Raw genomic sequence first — 26,122 nt, 5'->3', positions numbered from 1 at the left:
AAATAAACTCTGCAAAGATATTACACACAGATGTTTAAACAGAAACAAATATTTTTAAAAATAAATAACAATATAACATAAAGTATAATAGTTTGTACACAAATAAACACATTTGAATACACAGCAAACCTAAGAATAGAGGTGACACCAAGACCTAACTTTCAAAAGGAAATTACAGGTATGTCTCAGAAAGCTCACAGATCCTGAGATGTTGAGATTTGCTTTTAAGATGGCATTTAAGAATCCTCATACAATACTTAAAAGTTAATAAAGTCATTCAAAGAATTTCTATGTTATAATTTATAAGGGATATATTTCTAAAAATAATCTCTCCCAGTCTCATTACAGTCAGTCATATTCTCTCACATTCTGATAGTAGCCTTAAATACAAATATGTGGCAACTCACGCAGGATTAATAATTTCAGCTAGTGAAGAAGAAAATGATTTTATTCGTTGAACAGAATTGCCCAGTATTTCCTAAGATGAGGACAAACGGTTTAAAAAAAATGTGTGGGAAAACTGTTAGGTTGGTCCACAGGCCACCTGATTTCATGTCTGAATTTACCTGCAATTGAAATCCTAGTACTGGAACAGCTGCATTCTAAGCTATGAGAAGGAAGTAAGTTGAGTCTTTCATTTTTATCAAAAACAAGGAATCTTTCAAGTCCTTGATATTGTTCAGTTATAGGCTTACTTCTGAGGGCTATTTCTTGTAACAACTAGGAAACAAAATATTCAACAGCATTAAGTTTATTTTATCTCATCAACACAAAGCAGCACATTCATTCATTGACACCTACTGTGTTCTTGACATGGATTCTGCCCTCATCAGGTTTAGGTTCCAGTAGTGGAGACATAAATAATACAACATTTACATAGAGTAGGTTCCGAAAAATGTGTAAACCACAATTATTACATTAATTATCTGAAAGCTACCACCAATCTAAGGAGGAGAGAAGTTCATGAAACAAAGTTTTTCTTTCTCCTTTCTCTCCTTTATTTTCTTCCCTCAGTGTCTTTGCACATAAATTATTCTGAAAAATAGAGTCTCTCTCATATGCTGTGCTTTTGAACTAGTGTCTTTGTCTATACATAAAATAATTTCAAAGATGAAAGTAAAATACCGATGGGAACAAATCTGATCTGACCATGGTCATAAATCCAAGTTAACAAAATACTCACTGTGAAGCAAATATACAAGTAGGAAACAGGCAAGAGCAAGCTAAGTAATTTGTAAAGTTTATATAGCTGGAAACTAGCAGACCTAGGTTTTGAATATACATATGGCTCATTTGGAGTCTAGGCTGATTCCACTACCCTATGAATTCATTTTTTGACATGCTTTCATCCCAGGGAAGAATATAAATGGGATTTAAAACAACACATGTGTCTAGTAGGAAACAGATTAGAGACTCAGACATGAGAGCTCTAGATGGGCTTAAAATATAATCAGAGTGGCTATAAGTATTTAACAGTTCCCTAATGGATCTAATCAGTTCCCAAATGCAGTGTGTCAAGGGGGTAACCAACACAAAGAAAATTACTATAACTCAATTCAAATTTATAAATCATATAAATGATAAAATATTACAACACCAAGCTAGTGATCAATAAAGCAGTTCTGTCAAAAACAAATCTAACTCTACTCTACTCTTGACATCTTCACTGGCTCTCCAGACACTGATTGTGAATTCACAGAACCTCTTCAGCTCTAGTGGAGCTCATATTTGGATTAGACAATTACAAATTTGAAAAGGTTTTTTAAAGCCTTGGTTGACAGATAAGAACTGTGAGAGTGGGTTTGTTTTTTTCCCAAACTCACAAAGTTAACTATTAGTAGTTTCACAACCAGAACCAAGGGCCCCTGACTAGTCCAGGTTCTTCCTGGCACTGACCCGACCTCACTGCTGCTGCTCTAGAAGTCAGCGCTTCATTCCATGGGCAGTTCCACCGTCATGGAGAACTCAATTTCTGAAAATGAAGCGCAAAATGAACTTTCTTGCACTCAATTTGGAAGTCAAGTAACGCCAAATTGCCCCTACTATGCACTCTTGAATTTTCTACTGGAGCACGACAGATTTCTAAGTAATTTCTGCTTAGGGAATGGCTTCTACTACGAAAGGAGGAGATTAAAAACAGTTTATGTCTAGTCATTAGGGATGAAAAGAAAGTAGATTCTACCACTGTGTATAAAGCACTGGGCTCCATGATATAATCATTTACACTTGTTTTTTACTATAATAGTATCAGGGATCAAGATATGACTAGCAGCTTTTTAACATTTCAATTTTAATTATGAAATACTTTAAATATGTAGATATGTACAACACATAATATAACTTGAGTACACAATTTAATATAGGTAATTTAAAAGATTCTATACCAAAATATATATATATTAGACTTTGTAAATACAGCTAGTTGTATCATTGCATTGAAGTTGACATATTCTATTCCAGTGCATGTTTTTGACTTTTATTAACATCTGAGTGTATCCATAAAATATTACAATTGTCTTAAATTTTCCAAAAATGCTATCAGACTTATACTTTACATATTCTTTTACATTTAAATTTTAACATGTTTTTGAGATGTATCCATGTTAATAAAAGTAGTTCTATTTCATCCATTTTAACTGCCACATTGTTGTCCATTATATGAATTATCACAGATTACGTATCTGTGAGTTTTTGCTAAATGCCTTTTATTAGGTTACAGAAGATAAAGTCTCCCCGTAGGGCAAAGGTCAGGCAGGCTGATGGCCATATAAAAGAAGTGGGTTCCACATGCTCAGGATTCCTCTCCTATAACCCGGCACACTGCATATGCAGACGTCACCTCTTCATGGTGCCCTGGGGAAACTAGAAAATTAGAATTCTCATTTGTTCTGTTTGTAGAAATTCCTTCTATGATCAATTGTTTTCTCCACTGGAGGAGGGAGGAGAACAGCCCATCTGCAGTGGGGCTTTGTTGTGGGGACTCTACTATTGGCTAAATTGTGGGAATGTCTTTCTAGAAGGGATTGGGATTTACTTTTGCCAGATACGTCAGGATATCAATTGACATGGATTAACATTATTGGGAATTCCTTGGCTTGGAGATTCTGAGCAAGAAATGTACATTCAAATTCTAAATCTACGCTAAATGAAAGCCCAAGATTTCCATTTTTCAGGTAAGATGTTTATTGACTTGGCCCAGATCACCTGCAGACATACTTTTCCTTTCACGTTGTTGCACCTGTGAGTACGTCTCCTAGTGTATTCCCTTAATGAGCAGACTTTAGGGATCTAAGTTTTTTGCAGAGATCTCAGTTCCAGTGTCCTACTTCAAAAAGGAACAAGACCTGTCACAAAGTGGGCATGGAGATCCAAGCCCCCAGGCAGAAGTAGCAGCAGCTCAAGTATTCATTCTTCTACTTTTCTGGTCCCACCTTCGGTTTAGTCACAGAGATTCATTGCAAATGAATTTAAAGGGTTGTTAAAATATTTGACTTGCCCAATTTCCAAAAAATTTAACATTTGAATTGTCCAATTTCCAAATCATTTATTATTAATAATCATGATTACCTAAGATTTTTAGTATAGAACAGAGATTCAAATATAGTTTTAAAATTTGGCAGCAGTGCAATAATGAGCTACTTTACCCCTTTTTTCCTCTAAGAAGAAACAAAAACTACACCCCTATTTCTTCATATTCTTTCAAGAATTATCTTTTAAACCTTATACTGACATTAAGCTGGTTCTATCTACCAGGTTCTATCTACCAGGATGTGCATTCATTTCATTTTAACCAGTGACTATACAGTAAAAAGCTAGAAAGGATTTCTTATACTAAATTATTCATAATAATGAATTTCATTTAGAAAAGTAACAGCACTCTTACCATGGTGCATGAGGTGGGCCTTAAAGTATTATTTTTCATAGAAAACTATAAGTTATAACGGCATTTACCATATCAGAATTTGTTTCATAGTCATCAACATTCTTTCCCATTTGAGTCACTCTTCAACTATCTTGTGATAATACAAGGTAGCACATTTTAATTTCAACAGGAAGTAACAGTTAAGAATATATTGTGTCAATATGAAATTTTTTATGATGTTTCTTATTAAATTTTTAATATAATAAACATAATAGAGATTTACCAGTGGTGGCTCTGTAGTTTTAGAATCTTCAAAGTTTGGCCTCTCATGCAGATTGCTAAATTCCGAGGATTCTTTGACGTCTTGAGATAATTTCTCCTTAATGGAAGGTTTTTCTAAATCTACATTTGGCAAAGAATTCTTGCTCCCAAGTGATATGCAGGAATCATCAGACTTTTCATTACTTTCTACATCTGTACTTTGCTCTCTGAAATTTCTTCCCAAAAAGCTGCTTTCTCCTAATTTTTCAACGGCAGGAGAATTAACATAAGGATCCACAATGACGTCAAAATCTGTATTTGAAGTTCCTGCTGTTGAAAACACACATTTATAGAAGTTAAATAAATAAACTTAAGCAAATAAATTGATTAAACTGTTCATAAACCAAAAGTTCTGTGGTGTAAATCTTTACCAACAAACAGTATTTTATCAACATTTCTTTACTGAGTTCTCAGTGTTAAAATGCTTTTACTCTGTTTATGTTCGTAAATGATAATCATAGTTTACTCATATATACATTCAAACCTAAGGGAGTTAGACTAATGAAAGGAGGCAAGATTTTGTTTTGTAATGAAATCTTGAAATTGACGCAAACTTTTATTTCAGCCTGTGGTTCAATTCCCACTTTCCTACCCCTCTCCCACTCAAGTTTTACAACAGCAATTTATGAGAAATAATGCAGAGGGAACCTTGTTTCCACATTTTACTTCTTTTCCTTATGACGCCTAGTGATGAGGAGAGGGCAGAGGGCAATCCGCCAGACGAAAGAGCAGCAGCAGTTAGGGGCGCAGAAAATGACTAAGCTGGGACACCTGCCTCTGGAAAGCTATGAAATGAGCAAGATTATATTAGTCACCCACCTCATTAAGTCTCCTTTAAATAAATCACTTGGTTTAGATCATTGGTTTTCAACCTGGCTGCACAATGGAATCATCTGAAGGTACTGTTTAAAATTGTCAGTGTATGAGCCTGACCCCAAACCAATTAAATCAGACACTGGCAGTGGGACTCAAGCATTGTTTTGTTGTTTCTTTTTTTTGCCTCCAAGTTCTCCAGGTGATTATAATGTGCAGCCAGGGTTGTCAAACATTGGTCTAAATTTTCCGAAGACGGAAAATTCTTTAAAAATTTTTGTACCATATTGCTTTCAATTAAAATAAAAATATGTATACCGTTATCCAGATAGAATACTGCTTCATCTGATTATCCCTATTCTCTTTCCAATATAAACATCTTCTCTCTAAAAATAGACCATCTAAAATAGTAGAGGCTATGACTAAAATAGTCTCTAGCGATGTAAATTATGCCTTGCAGCCCAAAAGACTTACTTGTTGAAATCAAATGTTTATATAATTCTGCAATTACACATAGTATTTAGAACTTCCACTTCTAACAACTATCACCTCTTAAATTGCACAAATACTGTGAGAAATGCAATAACTTGTATGTCAGAGAAACACTTTTATAAGAAAAATTTTATAAAGGGTATTCAACTTAGTGAAACTCCCATTATAAGGCTGTGCTTTCCTTCTAAACTTGAACAGAAATTTTCTGATTTTTTTGGTAGAAATAGATGCCATTTCTTATATTTAAATGTCTAAAACTAACCTCTATAATATTTTTGCAAGATTGCAAAATTCCACTATTAGGATCCATTGCTGTTGAAAAACTTACAAAACAGCCTTTTAATAATGTTTAAAATGCAACGCAGAAAGTATAGGTATCATTTAGTCTATTAATTGGAAGCTCTGTCAAGTCATAAAAATTAGATGTCTTGGCTCAACATCAAACATCAATTAATTGAACCCACCACATCAACAGGCTCAACAAATTCCTCAATTTGATAAAGACTACCTATAAAAAACCTGTAGTAACATCATACTCGATGGTGAGAAACTAGAAGCTTCACCCCTAAGATCAGGAATGAGGCAAGGATGTCCCCTCTTACCACTCTTTTTCAAGATCCTACTGGAAGTCCTAGCTAATACAATAAAATAAGAAGAGGAAATAGAAGGTATATAGATTAGGAAGGAAGAAATAAACCTGATTTTGATGACATGATTGTCTATGTAGACAATCCAAAGAATCTACACACACACACACAAAAAAACTCCTGGAACTAATAAGCAATTTTAGCACGTTTTCAGGATATAAGGTCAACATACTAAAATCAATCACTTTCCTATATGCCCCACAATGAAAAACTGGAATTTGAAATTAAATACACAATACCATTTACATTAGCACCCAAAAATGAGATATTTAGGTATAAATCTAACAAAATATGTACAAGACCTATATGAGGAAAACTACAAAACTCTGATGAAAGAAATCAAACAAGAACCAAATAAATGGAGAGACAGTCCATGTTCACGGATGAGAAGACTCAATATTGTCAAGATGTCAGTTCTTCTCAACTTGATCTATAAATACAATGCAATCTCAATCAAAGTCCCAGCAGGTTATTTTGTGGATATTGACAAACTGACTTTAAAGTATATATGGAGAGGAAAAAGACCCAAAATAGCCAGCAAAATATTGAAGGAATAGAACAAAGTCAGAGGACTGATACTACACTACTTCAAGAATTACCATACAACTATTGCAATCAAGACAGGGAGGTATTAGCAAAAGTATACAAAAATAGATCAATGGAACAAAATAGAGAATCCATAAATAGATCCACATAAATGTAGTCAACTGATCTTTGAAAAAAGAGCAAAGGCAATATAACGGAGAAAAGACAGTCTTTTCAACAAATAGTGCTGGAACAACTAGTTGTCCACATGCCAAAAAATGAATCTGGACACAGACTTTACATCCTTCACAAAAATTAACTTAAAATGGATCACAGATCTAAATGTAAAATGCAAAACTATAAAACCCCTAGAACATAGGAGAAAATCTAGATCATCTTGGATATGGCAAAGACTTTTTAAGATACAACACAAAAGACACAATCTATGAAAGAAATAACTGATAAGCTGGACTTCATTAAAATTAAAAACTTCTGTTCTACGAAAGACACTGCCAAGACAATGAGAAGACAAGCCACAGACTGGGGCAAAATATTTGCAAAACACATATCTGATAAAGTACTGTTATCCAAAATATACAAAAGAACTCTCAAATCTCAACGGTAAAAAAAACCAACAACCCAATTAAAAACTGGGCCAAAGACCTTAATGGATACCTTATCAAAGAAGATATTACAAGGTAAATAAGCACATGAAAAGATGCTCAACCTCATATGTTATTAAGGAATTGCAAATGAAAACAACAACGAGATATTGTTACACAATTATTAGAACAGCAAAAATCCAAAACATTGACAACACCAAATGCTGGCGAGGATGTGGAGAGCAGAAACTCTCGCTAATTGCTGGGGGGGATGCAAAGTCACACAGCTGCTTTGGAAGACAGTTTGGCGGTTTCTTAGAAAACTAAACGTACTCTTACCATACAATCCAACAGTCATGTTCCTTGGTATTTACCCAAACAAGCTGAAAACTTATGTCCAAACAAAAACCTACATGTGAATGTTTATAGCAGCTTTATTCATAATTTCCATAACTTGGAAGCAACCAAGATGTCCTTAAGTAGGTGAATGTATAAATAAATTGTGGTAAGTCCAGACAACAGAATACTATTAGCACTAAAAAAAAGATGAGCTATCAAGGCATGAAAATACACAGAGGCACCTTAAATACATATTACTAAGTGAAAAAAGACAATCTAAAAAGGCTCCATACTGTATGATTCCAACTATATAACATCCTGGAAAAGGCAAAACTATAGAGCTAGTAAAAAGATCAGTGGTTGCTAGGGGTTAGAGGGGAGGGAAGTATGAAAGGCAGAGCACAGAGGATTTCTAGGGCAGTGAAACAATTCTGTTTTGTACTATAATGGTGGATACATGTTATTATACATTTGTCTAAACCCAGAGAAGGTACAACACCAAGAGTGAACCCTCGTGTAAACTACGGGCTTTGGGTGATAATGATGTGTCATGTACATTTGTTGATTGCAACAAATATACTACTCAGGTTTGGGATGTTGATTGAGGAGGAGAAACTATGGTTTTGAGGGGGCGGAGGGTATACGGGAACTCTGTACTTCCTGCTCAATTTTGCTACGAACCTAAAACTGCTCTAAAAAATAAAGTCTATTTGAAAAAATTAACTATCTTTAAAGTCACACTTATACGGGCATTTATGTTCACCATTTTCCCAAAGGCAACTGGAATACCATACTCCAAGTAGGTCAAAAAATACCTCTGGACTAGATTTGGAGCCCTGTAAAGTTCCTAGTTCCCATGTGGGCATCGTTCATAGTGGGTCAAAATGATTTAGAGGCTTAGTAGTTGAAGATGTCAAAACCAGCAGAATTACCACAAATCACTGTTCTCTACCAGCTACTACCCAATTAGAAGGCAATCATCAATTTTACAAGTATCTTAAACAATGCTCTCTTAGTACTTCTCAAATTCTTCACATAAGATATATTTACTGTTTTTTCTGAAAATCCTAAGTATATCAAACATGATATTTGAAAGGCAAATTGGAAATAATCTAGTTCCTATATGTAACCTAGGAAAATGACATCTAAACAAGTAAGTGACATATCCAAGGTCACACAGTGATGTAAGGCAGAAATGGAAACAACAGCTGACTCCCAGGCCAGTATACTTTGCTGTGACTGTCTTTAAATGACGATCTTACCATCTGGAAATTGAAACCAGATAGTTGCACACAGCATTCTAATCTATAGATCCCAAGAGAACTACTAGTAATAGCAATGTAGATATATAAACAAGATGATTTGTTTTATTTTGGTTTTATCACTTATGTGAAATACTACATCAAATTGGAATATTTTAGGGAAAGATTTAATGCAAGGGAAGGCAACAGGGTACCAATCAGAATTTTGTCACTAAAAGTTCATCCATGTAATCTTTTAAATGCTAGCTCAGTCCATAATAACTTTTAGAGAGACCTATATTGATTGCTTTTTCTTCCAAATACAAACACTGTTGTCCATTGACTAAAAAGAGTATTTTCTAGAAAACTATATATTTTCAACCTATTTTCTTCTGATTACTAAATTTTCTGGATTTACAATGAACAGCATAATAGGCAAATCTTTTGTATACTGCAATACTCTATTGGTTTCATTGAATTACCAACATTAATTGTTAACAATATTAAGCAAAAAGAAAAAAAGTTACCTTTTGAGTTATCTTTACCATACAAAGAGCTATTGCTCAGATGAAGATGTAAGAGGTCTGTTTTTCCCTTGGTGAAAACATGAGGTTGACGGATGTCATTTTCATACAGAAAACTATTCTGATAATCGTGAAATGTGCAACTTTCATGTTTAGGGACAAGCAAAAGAATAGAATTTAAAGAAATTATACTAAAAAAAGTAAAAAGTCCCAGCTTATCAAAACAAATATAGTAAAACCTTAAAGGAACAGGGTTATTCATATTAATTTAATATTTGTTTTAACCTTACTGCAGACACATTCTAAACTACAAGTAACTAAACAGTGTTATGGATGTAAAAGAAATAGGCACCCGGGCAGAATCTGATTAACTGGAAAATTTCAATTGAAGGTTTCTTTTTCAAATCATTCCAAAATAAGTTTGGCTTCTTATATTCTTTGTTCTAAAAGTAGAGTTATCGTTCAAGCTTATTTAAATCCGATGAAATCAAAATTGTATTACTTAAATAAACTTCTAATTTGTTCACCAATGAACTATAAGAGCTAAAAAGTCGTATGTGGTATTTATGTTTCAGTTTTGCATGATGATTACTATATACAAGCATAATTATAAATAAGATTTTCTATGAATTGAATAATAGATTTAATAATACCTCATACTTCTGTAAGCTCTACAGTACCATCATAAAAACTCATGGATTATGCTTTAACCAGAAAGGTCCTCTTTTGTCACTTATGATCCTTTATGATTCTTCTTAGAAAAGAAGTTCTATGGGCACCTTCAAACCTGAGCTGCAAAACTATTGCCAAACCATCATCAGTAACTTTTTCTGCCTTCTCTAACACCATACACGGTTAGGAGGTCAAAGCAAAGACTTGAGATAAGATATATAAAAGTATCAAATTAGAGAGCTTCGGGATATAGTAGTGGACACAAACCTCTAATCTACTGACCAGAATTTGTCTCCTGCCAAAGCACACTTGCTGCTAGATATCTGGGTCTATATGTCCAAACATGGGGCTTTTTGAGTTCAAGGGTATCACTTAAGCCCACTGCTGTTCGAAAATGCTGACAGAGGCCTAGGCTGACCTGAATATATAAACAAAGAATTGGTGTAGGGGCTACTTAATAGGAACTTCATTTTGCTGTTTACCCAATTCAATACTTTGTGGTCAAAACAGCTGAAATCCTAGCTGAAGTTTCAACAGCAAAGAGGACTTGGAGCAATTTTTAACATTACTAACAAACACAACTAGACATTATTTTATTTTTGGAAATGACAAAATTCTACAAAAAAAGTTACAAAGTGAACCACTATACTTCATTTATTTAATTTATCACACTGTGAAGATAATAGGAAGTCATCTGTAGTTGGAGAGCTCTTTTTGTCTCTCAACCTAATCATTAATATACCTGTTTTATTTAGGATTCATAGCAAACTAAAGTAAGGAAAATCCAAAGAGTATCTTTGGAGAAAAGAAGAAAGCTCCTATGAAATACACCAGATACGGTCAGCTGTTTCAAATAATAATTCCTAAATCCATAACCATCTATTAAATAATCCAGATATTAGGTAAGAGTATAAACATATTATTATAGAAAATTTTCCAACTATTGAATGTGGACAAATATCGGCAACATTGAACACAAATTTAAACATGGCTTAAGTAAAATATCTTCTAACATTAAAGTCACATGTTTTTTACATCATGAATTTCTTAAAGAGAGAGTTGTTTTTTCTGTGAGTTTTTAATTAGCATCAAAAGTGAATTAGAAAGATCTTACCTTTGCTGACTGTCTGCATCAGCTAACTCAACGTTGTAAGGCACGAAGTTTCCTGGATCTTTAACTTCCTCTTCATAAGTCTTATTAAATGCATGTTGTATAATGTTAGTATGTTCAATAAATTTATTATACGTTAACCAGCTAACTTGTAGGCAATATGTAGAGAATTTTCTTCCCACAATTAATGTCATGAGCTCTCTCACTATATGCCATAGAACATGAGTTCTAGGAGAACTAAATAAATTCATTAGGTATTTGTTGAGGGCATTTGCTGTCAGTCACTTTATCATTACTATCATATCCAGCACCAACAATAACAACTTATGTTTTGTTATGTAACCACTAAGTGCCAAATAGATTAGCGACGAAGACATTTTCAGTTTTCAGTTGTCAGTTCTCTGGTCAGCATGTTACAAGCTTACCTTCTCATCAATTTAATGACAAGCACACACACATATATATGCATGTGTGTGCGTATTTATTTGTTCAATACCTTAAATTTATCCAGAGGAGAAACAAAAATGTTGCTAGGCACACACACACACGCACACACACACAAAGCAGAAGCTATTAACCTAAAGAAGAAAGTAGTATTTAAAAAGGTACTTCCTCCATGCTAGTCTTTTTCTGTGACAATCACAGTCAGAGCAATATCGAGGACAAGTGTACATTCAGCTACTGGATGACTAGACAGTCAGACATGTACTGAGTTTGTCACGGCTCTGACGGGCTCCAGCTCTAGCTGATTCTAGTTGGTGTCTTCTAGAGGTTTGTATTCAAGTCATAACTAGACTAAATCCCTTACATCTTAATACTACTTTTCCTTTAAATAGAAAATAATATTAATTGACATTCAGGAAACTAAATGTATACAAATTTTATTAAACAGATACCATATAATGAGACTAATCTTTGTTAAAAAGCCTAACATAAAGAACTAAACAAACACTAAACTACTTTTCTATAAAAGAGTGAAATGTCTTCCCATCTCCCATACCACATGTTTCCTAAAAAATGACACAATATCAATTTACCTCACAAATTTACTGTCTACATTAAAAATAGTACTTTATTTTATTCCTGTCAGCATGTTTCAATTTAAACACTTGTAAATTTCCTATTAAGCTGTTGAATTATGAAAAAAATCTTGTTGAAAATAATATGTAGTTGTAACTACATGTTATGAATTTCCTGTTTGTTAAGTAATATGAATGGTCATTATGCACTTACATCATCTAGTTCGACTATTTTTAGAGATGATTCAGGTCTCTCTATCTTTAATTCTTCTATTGGCAGAAAAAGAGCCGGGTGTTGTATTTTGGTCTCCTCAACTAGGAAATAAGATTAGAAAATAATATCACCAAAGAACATACCTTACCTCATAAATTCCTATCTTCAAATAACATGGCCAACAATCAAAGAATAATGTTCTCCCGTGCATCCACACAAAAATTTAAATGATATCAATTTCCCCAGTTCAAGTAAAATATACATTTTCTTAACATTCATTTTTTAAATGAAACTATTTAAATTAAGGCAAAGTAAATCTAGAGGATGGCAAGAAGAGTGTGCATGGTTTTGACCTGGAGATAAAAGGTACATCGTCCAGGTGAGAACGATACAGTAAAGAAAACCGAAAGCAGATGCTGATTAATGCTTACTGTATACAATTTGAAATAATAAATTTGAAAATATCTAATCAAGGCTGAACTAACCATCACTATCTTCATCATTTTCATTCTGAGAACACTGTGCCTCACTAGGGGTTTTACATTGAGGTGTGAATGTATCCAGTAGCATGCTTTGAAGTTGCTCCTGTGGAGTTCTACAAAACAAGAAAAAAGCAATTGAAAGACTAACATACACTATCTGAAACTTGCCCAGACAAGATCTTGATTTATTTTACAAACGAGTGAGTCTACAAAATTAATGATGAAGCCATAGCTGTATCTCTAATTTACGGAAGAAAAGTATGTTTGTATAACAGAATCTTAATCTACTAAAATAATTTTGTAAATCAAATTAACATCACACGAGATTTTTAAATTGCATATACTACTGTTTTTCATTTAGGATGAACATCAAAGTTATAAGAGAACTCAGTGTTCTTGCAAAAGCCACATGGAGTCCATGAAACATATCACGCTATTTAAAAAGCTAATTTATGAATGTGTATTGTATTTCACACCCTTGGCATTATGTTGATCAGTTCTAAGGGAATCTAGAGACACTTTTCTAAATTTCCACCAAGCCAATAGGGTGATAACATAGGCTCCCGCAACACGAATGTAAGGTGCTCTGGCTGTGGTATCTATCGACCAATTTACAATGAGGTTTGATGTGGTATGTCTCACATGGAAGGCAACAAAGCACAGGAATTCTCAGAGGTCAAGAGTGTGCATTTAGTTCCAGAGGATATTTCCAAATTATTGGGGAGGGGAGTCACTTTTTAACCAAGAATATAAACAGCTGCACAGCCCTCTTAGGCCATGCAAGCTCACAGAGTCCCCACGTAAAAGCCAGGGCCTTCTTAATGGCATTAGTAGGCAACATCCACAAAATTTAAAATGTACCAGACTCTGTTCTAACCAATTTGGGATAGTAAATCTTAATATTAAATAAGCACTAGTATTATCTTAATTTTACAGATGAGGAAACTGAGGCACAAAGAAGTAAACCAACTTGTTCAAAGTCATTTAGGTAGTAAACGCAGAAAAGAAATTTGAACCCAAGCACTCTGCCTCCCCAAGTCCATGTTCTTAATCATTACTCAATATTGCCTCTTTTGAAATTTGCAAAGGCACTAAAGATTTAATAATCTCCTGCAATCTACGGCTATGTGCATTTTCCCAATATATGTAATGTATACATCAGAACACTCCAAAATATTTATATATTATTCAGCTTTGTAATTTGATAAGCATGTCATTTTACATACATAATTTAATTAAATGATGGAAAATATTAAAAAGTAAAGGTCAAAGACAAACTGGTGCCTGGCCACCAGAAACCTCTTTCCAGTTTGACACAGATATACTGTACTAAAAATTCAATCATACATACACATAAACGTACTATTATCCAGAAGCTCCTTCTTCATGAAATGAAAACTTACCAATTTTATGAGTGAAGCCCTGAACCAAAGACTCTAAATAATAAAGCGTTGGAGCTGAAGGTGCCCCACAGATTGTTTATTCTAAACTCAATATTTTGCAGATGAGAAAATGTGGACCAAGAGAACTTAAGTGATTTGCCCATGAACAGCTAGTCAGTCAACGAACTAAATTTGCCTTCTGGATATTGGGACCTTCGCACCAATGCTTCGTTAAAGGATCATGGCACATAAATAAAGGATAAAATATCCATTAGAATAGGATTATCTCACCATATCTTTCTCTTTTAAAATTTAAACAAATTTATTGAGCATTGACCAATTCACTTGAGGAAAGTTGTGATGAGTGGTTCTAAATTTATTCTGTGAACCAGTGTTAGGCTGTTTGCATCAGAATCACTATAAAAGATCTTCTTTAAATACAGAGTCTGATACTCTTCCTTAAAAACACTGACTTTTAGGTCTGTCTGGGATTGGGTTAAGGAATCAGTATTCTAAAAACTTGCCCTGGGTCCTTCTGATGATCAGCTAGACTTGAGAAGTATACGTAATGAAGAGTAGGGGAACTGGAGTGGGAATATCAGCTCATTGCTAATACCCACCCTTAAAATACTCTAAATCCACATCTTATGCTCTCTTTGCTGAAACTTTTCTAGCATTTAAAAGATCCACTGGAGATATTAAGATTGCTATTAAGATCTATCAACGCTTAATGTATTGGTTGCAGGTAAAATACAAAAAATATTACTGTCCAAATCAGAAAAGAAATTCAAAAACAAAGTGCAATGGATCATATATTTATAAGCCTATTATAAAACATGATAGTGATAGGCAAAAATAAAGTCTAAACTGTGATCCTGGTTATCAACAGGGGAAACTTTTCTGAAGCACAGCCTCAGAAATGTATCACAAACTTGTGAATTGCAAATGGATTACTGTACATTAGCATCCATAATTAAGGCATACAGCATTAACTCAAAAATTGATTACTGTTAAAAAAATAACTGTGTAAATAAGACCCTAGTAAATATGTTCACTAACTGTTCTTCCCTACTAAGGAAATTTGCCAACATTGAATATTTAGCATAGCTCTGGACTTCACGTGCCCGTGATTAAAGCTTCTTATATTGTCCAAGCACAAATGATGGTGGTCATTTAATAACAAAATTGTGCTTCTTTTACTGTATAAAAAACTCATTGTGAAAGGCAGCCACCAAAAAAGATAAGTGACTTTGGGATTACTTTTATGTACTAATTCCTAAGCTAGAAAGTGGCAATTGAGAGGTACATGCTACTGAGTTTCACACCTGAAGGACTGTTATGGGTGTCATGCTTTAAAACAGATAGAAACAACTTGGATAGTAGTTCTATAGGTATAACCAGAATAGTACATGAATGAATTCAAAACCCTGCCACATAAACCACAATGGGATACAACTATGTACCTACTAAAATGACCACCAAAAGAAAAAAATTTAAAAAAAAAAAGGTGCTGGCAAGGATGGAGAGCAACTAGAATTCTCATACATGGCAGGAAGGAATGCAAAACTGTGCAGTCACTTTGGAAAATAGTTTGGCAGTTTCTCACAAAGATAAACATACACTTACCATACAACCCAGCCATCCCAGTCCCAGGTATTTACCCAGGGAATTAAAAACTTATATTCAAACAAAAACCTATTTGCAAATGTTTACAACAGATTTAGTCATAATTGTCAAAACCAGAAATCAACAGGATTTTCCTCAACACATGAATGCGTAAACTGTACATCATGATGATGAAATACTACTCCACAATAAAAAGGAACAGATTTCGATCAACTCAAGAACATGGATGAATTTTAAATGCATTTTGCTAAATGAAGGACACGAAAGGCCAGATACCGTACACTAAAGATATAAAGCACTGTACACAAACAATATACTCTATCTTTGGTAAATTTGTGTCTCAGTGATATTAGTTAGCAATTCTGAAACTACTGTATGTGTATATATATATACACAAACAGTAGTTGATAAATTAATGAATACATCATAGATAATGAGAGCCAGGATTCTCACTGTAGGTGAAAGAAACTACAAATAAGCAAAGAAAGAATGTAAATGAACCTTGTGATGCTGGTTTGCAGTCAGAGGTATGAGTGTGAACTCATAGATAAAGTGAGTTTAACTCATCGACGAACACTCATAAAGTGTTTACGTTAATAGATATTGTGTTAGACAGGCACAAAAATAAATTTAGAAGCATGTGTATACTGGGTTAGTATACATACATGTATTTCCTAGATCTGTTCTCTGAGAAGGCCTAGAATCTGTGACACCCAAGTAGCAATGAGCACACCTAGAGTGCAGATCTTGGTTTCTGAACACCATTCTCCAATAAAAGGAACAAGGATTCTTTGGAGAAATGATTCCTGGTGCAGGGAAATGCATCTTGGGTGCCAGAAAAATAAAGAGATGTTCAAAGCAAACCAACCAACAAATAAAAAAGGATAAGGATAGGTTGAAAGGACAGAGGAGTCAACCTGACAGAGCACTCAGTGGTTAAGCAGGACCTATTTGAGCCACAAAATAAACAACACTACTATTGCATATTAATCTAAAAAATAAAACAAATATCAAGAGTCCACATAAATAAACAATTGAATAAATAAATGAAAGTAGGAGAAGGGACATTCTTCCCTGAAGAATTAATTATCAGTAAATTATATTAATTTATTAATCTAATAGATTAATAATTGGAGCAGAAATGAGGGAGACAGAAAATCACCAACAGATCAGCAGAGTAATAATTGCTGCAGGCAAAATCCACTAATAAACGCTAAAATTAGTGGTGAAAGTGTAAGGAAAAACAAGATTTTACATTATCTCAAAGTATCTCCCCTAAAATATTTCTTAATTACTATGATGTGAATATTTGTGCTCCCCGGCCCCAAATTCGTATGTTGAAATCCTATCACCCAATGAGATGGCATTAAGAGGTAGGGCCTATGGAGGCGATTAGATCGTGAAGGCAGAGCCCCCATGACAGGATCAGTGCCCTTACAGAAGAGGCCTGAGAGAGCCATGTGAGGACACAGAGAAAAGAGGGCCATCCATGAACCAGGAAGCAGGCTGTCCCCAGACTCTGAATCTGCCGGTATCTTGATCTGGATTTCCCAACCTCCAGAACTCCGAGAAATAAATATTTGTTGTTTATAAGCCACCCAGTCTATGGCACTCTGTTACAGTAGCCCAAATGGACCAAGACATTAATTATAACGGGAAAAGAGTGATTTTACAGTGGAGAAACTTAGTGACCACTACATTAACCATGTGTTAACCATGTGTTCAAGGTTAACATCCTGGTAATAAGACACACTGACAACATGATCCTGTGACATCACACCCTGAGAAGGGCACATCCTTTTTGTGGTATTCTTCCTCAAAATGTACAACCTTAATGTAATCATGAAAAAAAATCAAACAAACCCAAGTTGAGTATATTTTATGAAACACCTGGCAAGTACTCTTCAAAAATGTCAAGTTCATGAAAGAAAAGGAAAGACTAAGGAATTGTAATGAACAAGGAGAAGTGACAAAACGTAATGTGAGATCCTGGATTGGATCTGAGAGCAGAATAAGGATGTTAGTAGAAAAGCTGGTGAAATTCAAATAAAATCTGTAGTTTAGCTAATAACATTGCACCAATGCTAATTTCTTTGTTTTGATAAATGCACTATGGTTCTGTAAGATGTTACCATTAGGGAAAGCTGAATGAATGATATATGGGGATTCTTTATACCATTTCGCAGCTCTTCTGTACATCTTATTTTAAAATAAAAAATTTAAAAGAAAAAAATCTGCCATAAAATCAGTTGAAGGTGGGGGTGGGGTGTAGATATTCACCTGTCACACAGAGGCTTCAAGGGAGACATGAGGGCTGATTTCAAAAATCTGAAGTGAATGCCATGGAGAGGAGAACTTCAGTTTGTTCCATATTGGTTTAATTGGTAGAATTATGGCCAAGTTTAGAAACCAACCAGAAACAGATTACAGGTCATTAGGAGATATTATAGCAGGCAGAATGTTCCAGAGATGGAATGGGCCACCTCCAGAGCCATTTCATATGACTGAAGGTGAAGCAAAGGCTTGATGACTATTCCTCAGGTACATTCTAGACAGGTCCTCCAACACCTTATTTCTCAAAATGTGGTTCAGAGAGCAGCATTATCCACACCAGCATCATCTGGGAGCTGTCAGAAATTCACAAGTGCAGAATCTCAGGCCCCACCTAGACTACTGAAGAAGAATCTGTATTTTACCACAGTGTCTCGGGGATTCACAGGCACAGTGAAGTGGGAGCGACACTGTTACACAGCAAACTCAGCTGATGGCCATTAAAAGTACCTCCCAACACAACTTGAAGGATGGTAAAATTATGAATGACTCTAATGTACTCAGTCATAGTTGTAGTTTACTATTTTAATAGTTTAATTTTTAGACGCTTTATGAAATGGTGAATCTAACAATGTAGTCTTTGAATAAAATATATTTGAATACTATCACTAAAACTATAAAATTAAAAGTCTAATTAACTTAAAAGTAGGTTTGGAAAATACAGCCTCAAAAGTTTAGGCTAATGTAAAACAACTGACAGCAATACTCCTTCAAAGTAATCTTTCATTTATCACATTATTTTTGCTATTGTTCTTAAATTGCATGCCTTATTTACGCCTTTTCCCCACACATATGTTTTCATTTCTCTAAATTAATGATGTATCACATACATAAATAGAATTAAAATTTTTATTAGAACAGTAGAAACTTCACAGGGATTTAATATTGTTTTAAAATTATTTATGCAAATGTGAAAAACACATACAAAATTCCTACAATAAAAGCATGTCACACAAGGAACATAAATAGTTTTTATATTTCTCATTAATAATGCAAAAATTCAGAAAATACCTCCTGTATTTTTTAAGCCATAATTTTTCCATATAGGATAAACTGTCTTCTTTAAATTCAATCTTCAGTGGTTCTCTCCAAATTTTCAGATTAGTTTGTACTTCACATTCTTCCAATGAGTCTATAAAAATAAACGTAATGTGCATAATTAATGAAACCTCATCTATAAATTACCACATCTTCTCTCAAGATACAGAACTCACCACTTTTGAGGCAAACATGCTTTGATATTTATCTATATAATCAATAGTTCTAGGTTTAAATAATGCAAAAGTGTTAAATATTGGTGATTTATTAAATGAGTGTATAGACAGCTTTCTTCAGTAATCCCCTGAGATGAAAGGATCTTATGATTCACAAAGTTTTTTAAAGCAACTAATTCTTTTAAATGACAAAGATAAATAGATTCATCATATATTCTATAAATGCACACACACATAAAGGTATGTATTATAGCTACTGACAATAATATTTACACATTATGGGAAACAGAAAATAAATAACTCAGAATGTCACCTGGAGGAGACAACTGTCCTCATGAATTTATATCTACATGGCAATTTACTTCCAGATGTTTCTAAGTACTACTAAATTAAAACCACTATTCAGAGATATTTAAAACCGATGGAGATTTCTGGGAAAGAAAGCAGTGTAATTCCAGGATTACTAGTCTCTCCACTCTCCCAGATATCATCCCTCTCTCCAAACTGACCATCACAGCAGGAAAAATGTTGGAGGAGAAGAAAGGAAAGTGATAAAGATGGAAAAAATTATTTTTATAGACTTTAAAACTACAGAACAGTCCCAGTCTGACTTTAGACTTGAATGATTAGCTTCCAGAAACAGCCAAATGTCAGCAATTGAAATAAACCAAAAGAATGTAAGTCACCCCACTCTTCTTCCCAAAAACTAGAGCAGCCCTGAAGAAAGCAATTGGAGGAAGTCCCAAGAAAAACAACCAGAATGTGTTAAACCGAAGGAGCAGGAGTTAAGCACACCAGCAAGTAAGTCCTGGGAAAAAGGAGATCCCTCCACTGTGAGTTCCCCTTGCCACTGCAAAAGAAAATATTTCTCGACAGTGAAGCTGAAAGAAAAAACGAATACTCACTGTTTATTTCTGCCTAGGTCATAGAGAAGAGCCACTGGGCTTCAGAGATAACCCCCCAAATCAAGAAGGGTGATGAGGAGGAAGGAGGTAAAACAGCTGGCCTGTGATTCACTCTTCTCCCGTTACCAATGACACAGTCCCAGGGAATAAAGATAGTGGTGACCTGGGTTAACCTGCTGGTACATATGTTAATAACTGCTGACCTCCTGGCAAATGGATTAACGATATTTGCTAGAAGGAGAATCTTGAGCTATGTAATGCATTTAGCAGCATAGCCCTTGTTTAGGATTGCTTATAGAAAACAAATCTAGAACATACGGGTTTATAAGGCACGTCTCCCTGAAAAATGCCACACAAGCTCTGAAACTTAGGTTTCGGCTTGCTCTCTTGTTTCATGGCTACCTTTCGTGAGACTTTGTGTGAGATGCCCCATCGTTCATATTGATGGATGGTGAGTATTTTCCTTAGCAGACAGTGCAAAAGTCTTAAAGTGAAAATATGCCTGACATGTTTGAGGGGCAGCCAGGAGGCCACTGTGGCTGAAACAGAACAAGCCAGGGGGAGAATAATGGGAGATGAGATTACGGAGATGACAGACTTCAGATCACATGGAAACTTCTAGGCCATTGTAAGTACTTGCCTTTCACACTGAAGGAAATAAACCTTTAGAGTACACTAAAATAAAATCAAGGTAGAAATCAGGAACAGAAATAACTAGAAAACTTTAAAATTCAAAGAACATTACTAAGCTAAACGGCCAAGCAACACGAAAAATACTCAGTGCCATTTGTAATGAGGTACACAAATTAAATATACCATTTCATTTCTATTAGACCAATAAAAATTTTATAATCTGACAATTTATGTGTTGGTGATAATGGGAAGCAACCAAACCTCTTATACACTGCAGGTGGGAGTGAAAACTGATACAAACTCTTTGGTAAATAATTCAGCCTCATCTACTATCATTGAAGATATGAACACCCTGTGACCCAGCTATTCCACTCCCAGGAACAGACATCCTAGAAACATGTTTGCATGTGTACCAGAGACCTGTACAAGAATATTCATAACAGCATTGCTTGTAATGGCAAAAGTATGAAACAACCCAAACAACCATCAACATTTAAACAGATAAACCATGTTATACTCATATAACAGAAGACTATTCAGCAGTGAAAATGAATGAAATACAACTATGCACATATTCATGGGTAAATCTCAATAATATAATATTGACTGAAATAAGTTGCAAAAGAATACATATATAACTTTCCACTTACATAATGTTCAAATATGTGCAATATTAACAATATATGTTTAGAGATACATACATGCAGTAAATTGAAAGGAAATGAAAAAACACAAAATTCTGGTTAGTGATAATCTCTTAGAGGGGAGAGAACAGGTGCTTACTGTTTTGTTTTTCTCCATAAGCTATATAAATTTTATAAATTTTTTTTTATCTACTTAATATCTTAGGAAAAGGAAAACATTTACAAACATATACACATAATATACACACACAATCATTTATATATACTCTGGGGCAAAAAAAATCACATATGATATCAACAAAAGATCTCATCTTAATGATTTCTCCACAGCAACCAGACTGTTGACCTCACTTCTTTAAATAAAACACTATCCTCCTTTGGCTTTTATGCTAAAATGCTTTACCAACTCTCCTCCTATATCTCTGCCACTCTTTGTCTTCTTTATAGGTTTATCTTTCCAGGCCACTAAACATAATTCCTCTCCAGTCTGTTGCACTACAATACTCTCCCTTGCTCTCTAAGGTTCAGCCACCCACAATTATCTTTAGTTCCATTAACACAATATGTTTCCTCCATCATAGACATACTATTTTGCACATACTATTTTCTGTCCTCATTCTCCAATTCATTTTCTAGACCTTAATTCAAATCTTGTTTTCTTAGAAATCCTTTTTCTGACCACCTGTATCAGTCAAAGTCCTGACAGGAAGAAGAATACTCAAAGGGGTAATTTGAAGAAGGTCAAACCAAAGGACTAATGATCACTTGATAGAGTTAAGGAAACAAGTGATATTGAAGTACCCAGAGACTCAAACTAACAGAAAGCTGTTACCAACCACAGTTTTGAAAGGACAAAATAAGAGAAGTAGTATAAAGTCATTGAAAGCAATGGCTGTGGAAGAGTGGTCATCTGAGTGGTGTTAATAACATAGCTAGAGAATGCAGTCACTGCAAAATCTCAGCACACCAAGAAGGAGATGGAGAGTAAATACCCCTACCTCCTTCTCACCCTCTAATATTCTGTTAGTGTCTCCAATTGGCCAAACCCAACCAGAAGCCAGAGAGCAAGGCAACTCAGGTGATGCAGTCTCTAGAGGTCAACCTCTATGGATACAGAGTAGGGCAGAAATGGCAGAGAATGGATCTGGAGGGACAAACAGTGTCTACTTATTTTGTATCTAAGCATCCATTTCTCTCTTTCTACCTCTTTTGAAAAAAAGACCTCATATCTGAAGCACAGGGAAAACACAAAGTTCTACAGCCACTGTGAATCATAGGTAGATTTCAACTTAGTGATACTTCCAACTGAACCTAAATTAAAATGTTAGATACCAGTAGTACCCTTCATATAAGGTAGCAGCAAAAAGAGAGCAGTTAAAAAATTACTCAATATAAAATATAGCTGCTATGGTCTCTATCTTTGTAGTTGGTTTTGAAGCCTAAGTTGACTTGATCACCAGAGCTTCCTTGTTTCACCATCCAATCTATGTTCACCTTACTGTCTGCTAACACCTTTGCAGGTTGGGTTGTTTTACCTGGTAGAGTGACTCAAATCTTCATTCTCAAAGGATTCAAGACCATAGAGGCCATCTTTTTATTGGGCTACCACATTTTCCCATTGAACATTATTACTGGACATAGAAAAATTAATAAGGGTGTCATTGAATGATTTCCAGATGAAGTCTACCTATCCTGCACCACATAGCAGCAATCCAATTGTTCCTCGATACTTGTGCTCAACCAACAAGGTCAGTAGATGACCTTTCCTCACTATTAATTCAGTGTCGATGAGCCCCAGAATGGGTAACCTCAGCGTCCTGAAGCATGACTGGAGTTTCATATAATATACAGCACCTTATAGGAAAAGCAGTCCAACCTCACAAGATATTATTCTCAGCTGGAACCCACACTGAAACTTCAGCAGGCCATTCCACAAAACTCTCAAGCCAGCTGCTTCTGGATAATGTGGCACATGGGAAGATCAGTGAATTCTATGAGTATGAGCCAATTGCTATACCTATTTCATAATATAATGAGTGTCTTGGTCTGAGACAATGTTGTGTGAGATTCCATGATGACAAATAAGGCTTCTGCTGGCAGACACACTGCAGGCAGAGAAAGAAAATCCATATCTGAAATATGTAGCTTTCCTCATGAGGACAAATCACTTCCCCCTCCATGATGGAAAGGGTCCAATATAATTATCCTATAACAGATACTCCCTGTTCACCAAATCTACTTAGCATCATGCCATCAATCTAATGGGCAAGCATTATCTTCTATGCAATATCAAGACATTCAAGGTCCTTTTAGACTACATAATGCTAAAAAGCAGGAGAGTCAATGTAGGTCTGGAGTAAGATTGTGAAGGTATACTGTTACTCCTGCCACAGGAAATCAAACTATATCTGATCATCTTTATTGATGGAAATAGAAAAGAATACATTTGCTAGGTCAAGGATCAGAAACTACAGCCCACGAGCCAAATCTGTCCCGCTAACTGTTTTTGTATGGCTTTCGAGCTAAGAGTGATTTTCAAATGGTTGAAAAGATCAAAAGAAAAATAATATATTATGACATAAAAAAATGATATGAAATTCAAATTTCAGTGTTCACAAATAAAGTTTTATTGGAACATAGTCACATTCATTTGTTTATGTATCGTCTATAACTGCTTTCACACTACAATGGCAAAGTTGAGTAGTTCTGAATGACTCTCAAAGCCTAAAATATTTATCATCTGTCCCTTTGCAGAAAAACTTTACCGACCCCTGTACTAGGTCAATAGCTGCCCACACGGTCACAGAGAATGTGTTGGTTTTCTCCAGTAAAGATAATATATCCAGAAAAGCAACTGTGATTGGAATCATCATCGTCTGATCAAGTTCGCTATAACCAGCAGTCATTCTGCAAGACCATTGGCTTTTGCACCAAATAGGCAAGTTAAATGGAAATATAAGAAGAAGCAGTATTTCTGCATCTTTTGGTCTTTGACGACGGCATTAATCTCTGCAATCTCCAGAAATGTAGTATTGCTTCTGGCATGCAATTTTAGCACAGTAGTTGGTTGTGGGGGAGACAATTCTAGGGTCTTCTACTTATGTATTACCATAAAAATCTTTATGCCACAGGTCAAACTACCAATATAGGGATTCTGCCTGTTACTAAGTATATCCATTCCTGATATACATTTAGGACTGGGAAAATAACCACAAAATGGTCCCACAGTCCCAATGCATTACCGTCAGACAGAATCAAGACAAGACTTCATCTACCACTTCACTTCCATAAACCCCTAAGACTGACTGGTGGACGATGGTGGTACTTAGAGTCTCCAGGGATAAATGTCAGTTCAGAACCAGAATCTAATAACTCCTTTGAAGTTCTGGACATTGCTTTCCTCACTGCATGTTTATGCTGGTAAATAGCCATAAGTTCTGTAGCAAAGGCTTGGAGGAAGATACAGAGTGTGCCCTTGTGGCCATACTACGAAATCCTTAAAGGGACTCAGCCTCTATCTCAATTAAGGCACTCCAGATCTGTGGACTGACTTAAGCCTGGGAACTTTATAAAAACTCTGAATCCCTAATATGGTGGCTCAAGTTGAATCTCTGCCCATCAGACAGAAATGTTCTACTCATAAAGGTAAAACAAGAGACTGCAAAATTTTTTCATTCCTAGGTACCCCAATTAGCATCACAGATCACAGATCTCTGTGAATTGAAACATTCTGGTTACTACTCTTCTCTGTCCCTTATTTTGGTAATTTTTCCACCACAACTTTGATGATTATGTGCCAACACCAGGCCTCTACCATCCCAGGTTTCCATTATTCCTTTGAAATCAGCTCAATTCAGTTAAAGCATCTCCATCCACAACCATCCTCAGCCTACAGAGAAAAGCCCACAACAAACCTTTTTCAGTATTCTAGTGCTTAATACCTTGGTGATAAGGGAGTCCTCTGGGCCCTCATAGAGGGTACAGTTAACCTACATGAGCTGGTTATACTTTATCATTTCCAACATTCCTACCTTCCAGAGCCTTCAAATTTCTTCCCCTACAAAATGTCAGGGAAGTTCCAGCATCTCAATCTCATTAACTGAAAAATCAAGTCCAGGCTTCAATTAACTGACTTAGTAGGTAGATTGTTAATGCCATTCCTGAAGAGTTTGAGCCAACACATTAAGACCCAGATCCTATGTGAGTACATCTATATTGATAAATTCAATCTCATCTAATCTGATATTTAGCTTCCTTAATCCAACACTCTTAAAATCTCTTCCTCTACTTGCTTCCCAGACTCATGTGATACAAATTGACAAAATACTGCAACTTCTTCAGTGCATGGTAATTGTCACTTGGTGTAGGCATTGCAATTCTACATCTCGTTTATGCTGATCATTTGATTGATTCTTTGACCTCCACTTAGTCTGTAAGTTCCAGAATAGATTGTGATTGCTTTTGCACATCACTTTCCCCCACAGAATATAATATGTACTCATTATTTGTTGAGAGAATGATTA

At 35.1% G+C, this 26,122-nt stretch overlaps 1 protein-coding gene across 1 annotated transcript in view; it reads right to left on the bottom strand.

Moving 5' to 3' along the window:
• Window positions 1–26,122, bottom strand: part of ZBBX (zinc finger B-box domain containing) — a 100,903-nt gene that overhangs the window by 20,238 nt on the left and 54,543 nt on the right. Inside the window, exons 10-16 of the mRNA XM_087439444.1 lie at window positions 19,215–19,335; window positions 12,868–12,977; window positions 12,383–12,483; window positions 11,153–11,232; window positions 9,370–9,509; window positions 4,146–4,453; window positions 567–720 (exon numbers count right to left, since the gene is read on the bottom strand). Of these exons, the coding sequence (XP_087295570.1) occupies window positions 567–720; window positions 4,146–4,453; window positions 9,370–9,509; window positions 11,153–11,232; window positions 12,383–12,483; window positions 12,868–12,977; window positions 19,215–19,335 (1,014 nt within the window). The remainder of the gene's footprint in view (window positions 1–566; window positions 721–4,145; window positions 4,454–9,369; window positions 9,510–11,152; window positions 11,233–12,382; window positions 12,484–12,867; window positions 12,978–19,214; window positions 19,336–26,122) is intronic.

The sequence above is a fragment of the Ceratotherium simum genome, chromosome 15, assembly GCF_057802395.1.
Source record: "Ceratotherium simum simum isolate JZ-2026a chromosome 15, ASM5780239v1, whole genome shotgun sequence".
Lineage (NCBI taxonomy): Eukaryota > Metazoa > Chordata > Mammalia > Perissodactyla > Rhinocerotidae > Ceratotherium > Ceratotherium simum.
This window is presented reverse-complemented; position numbering and strand designations above follow the sequence as displayed.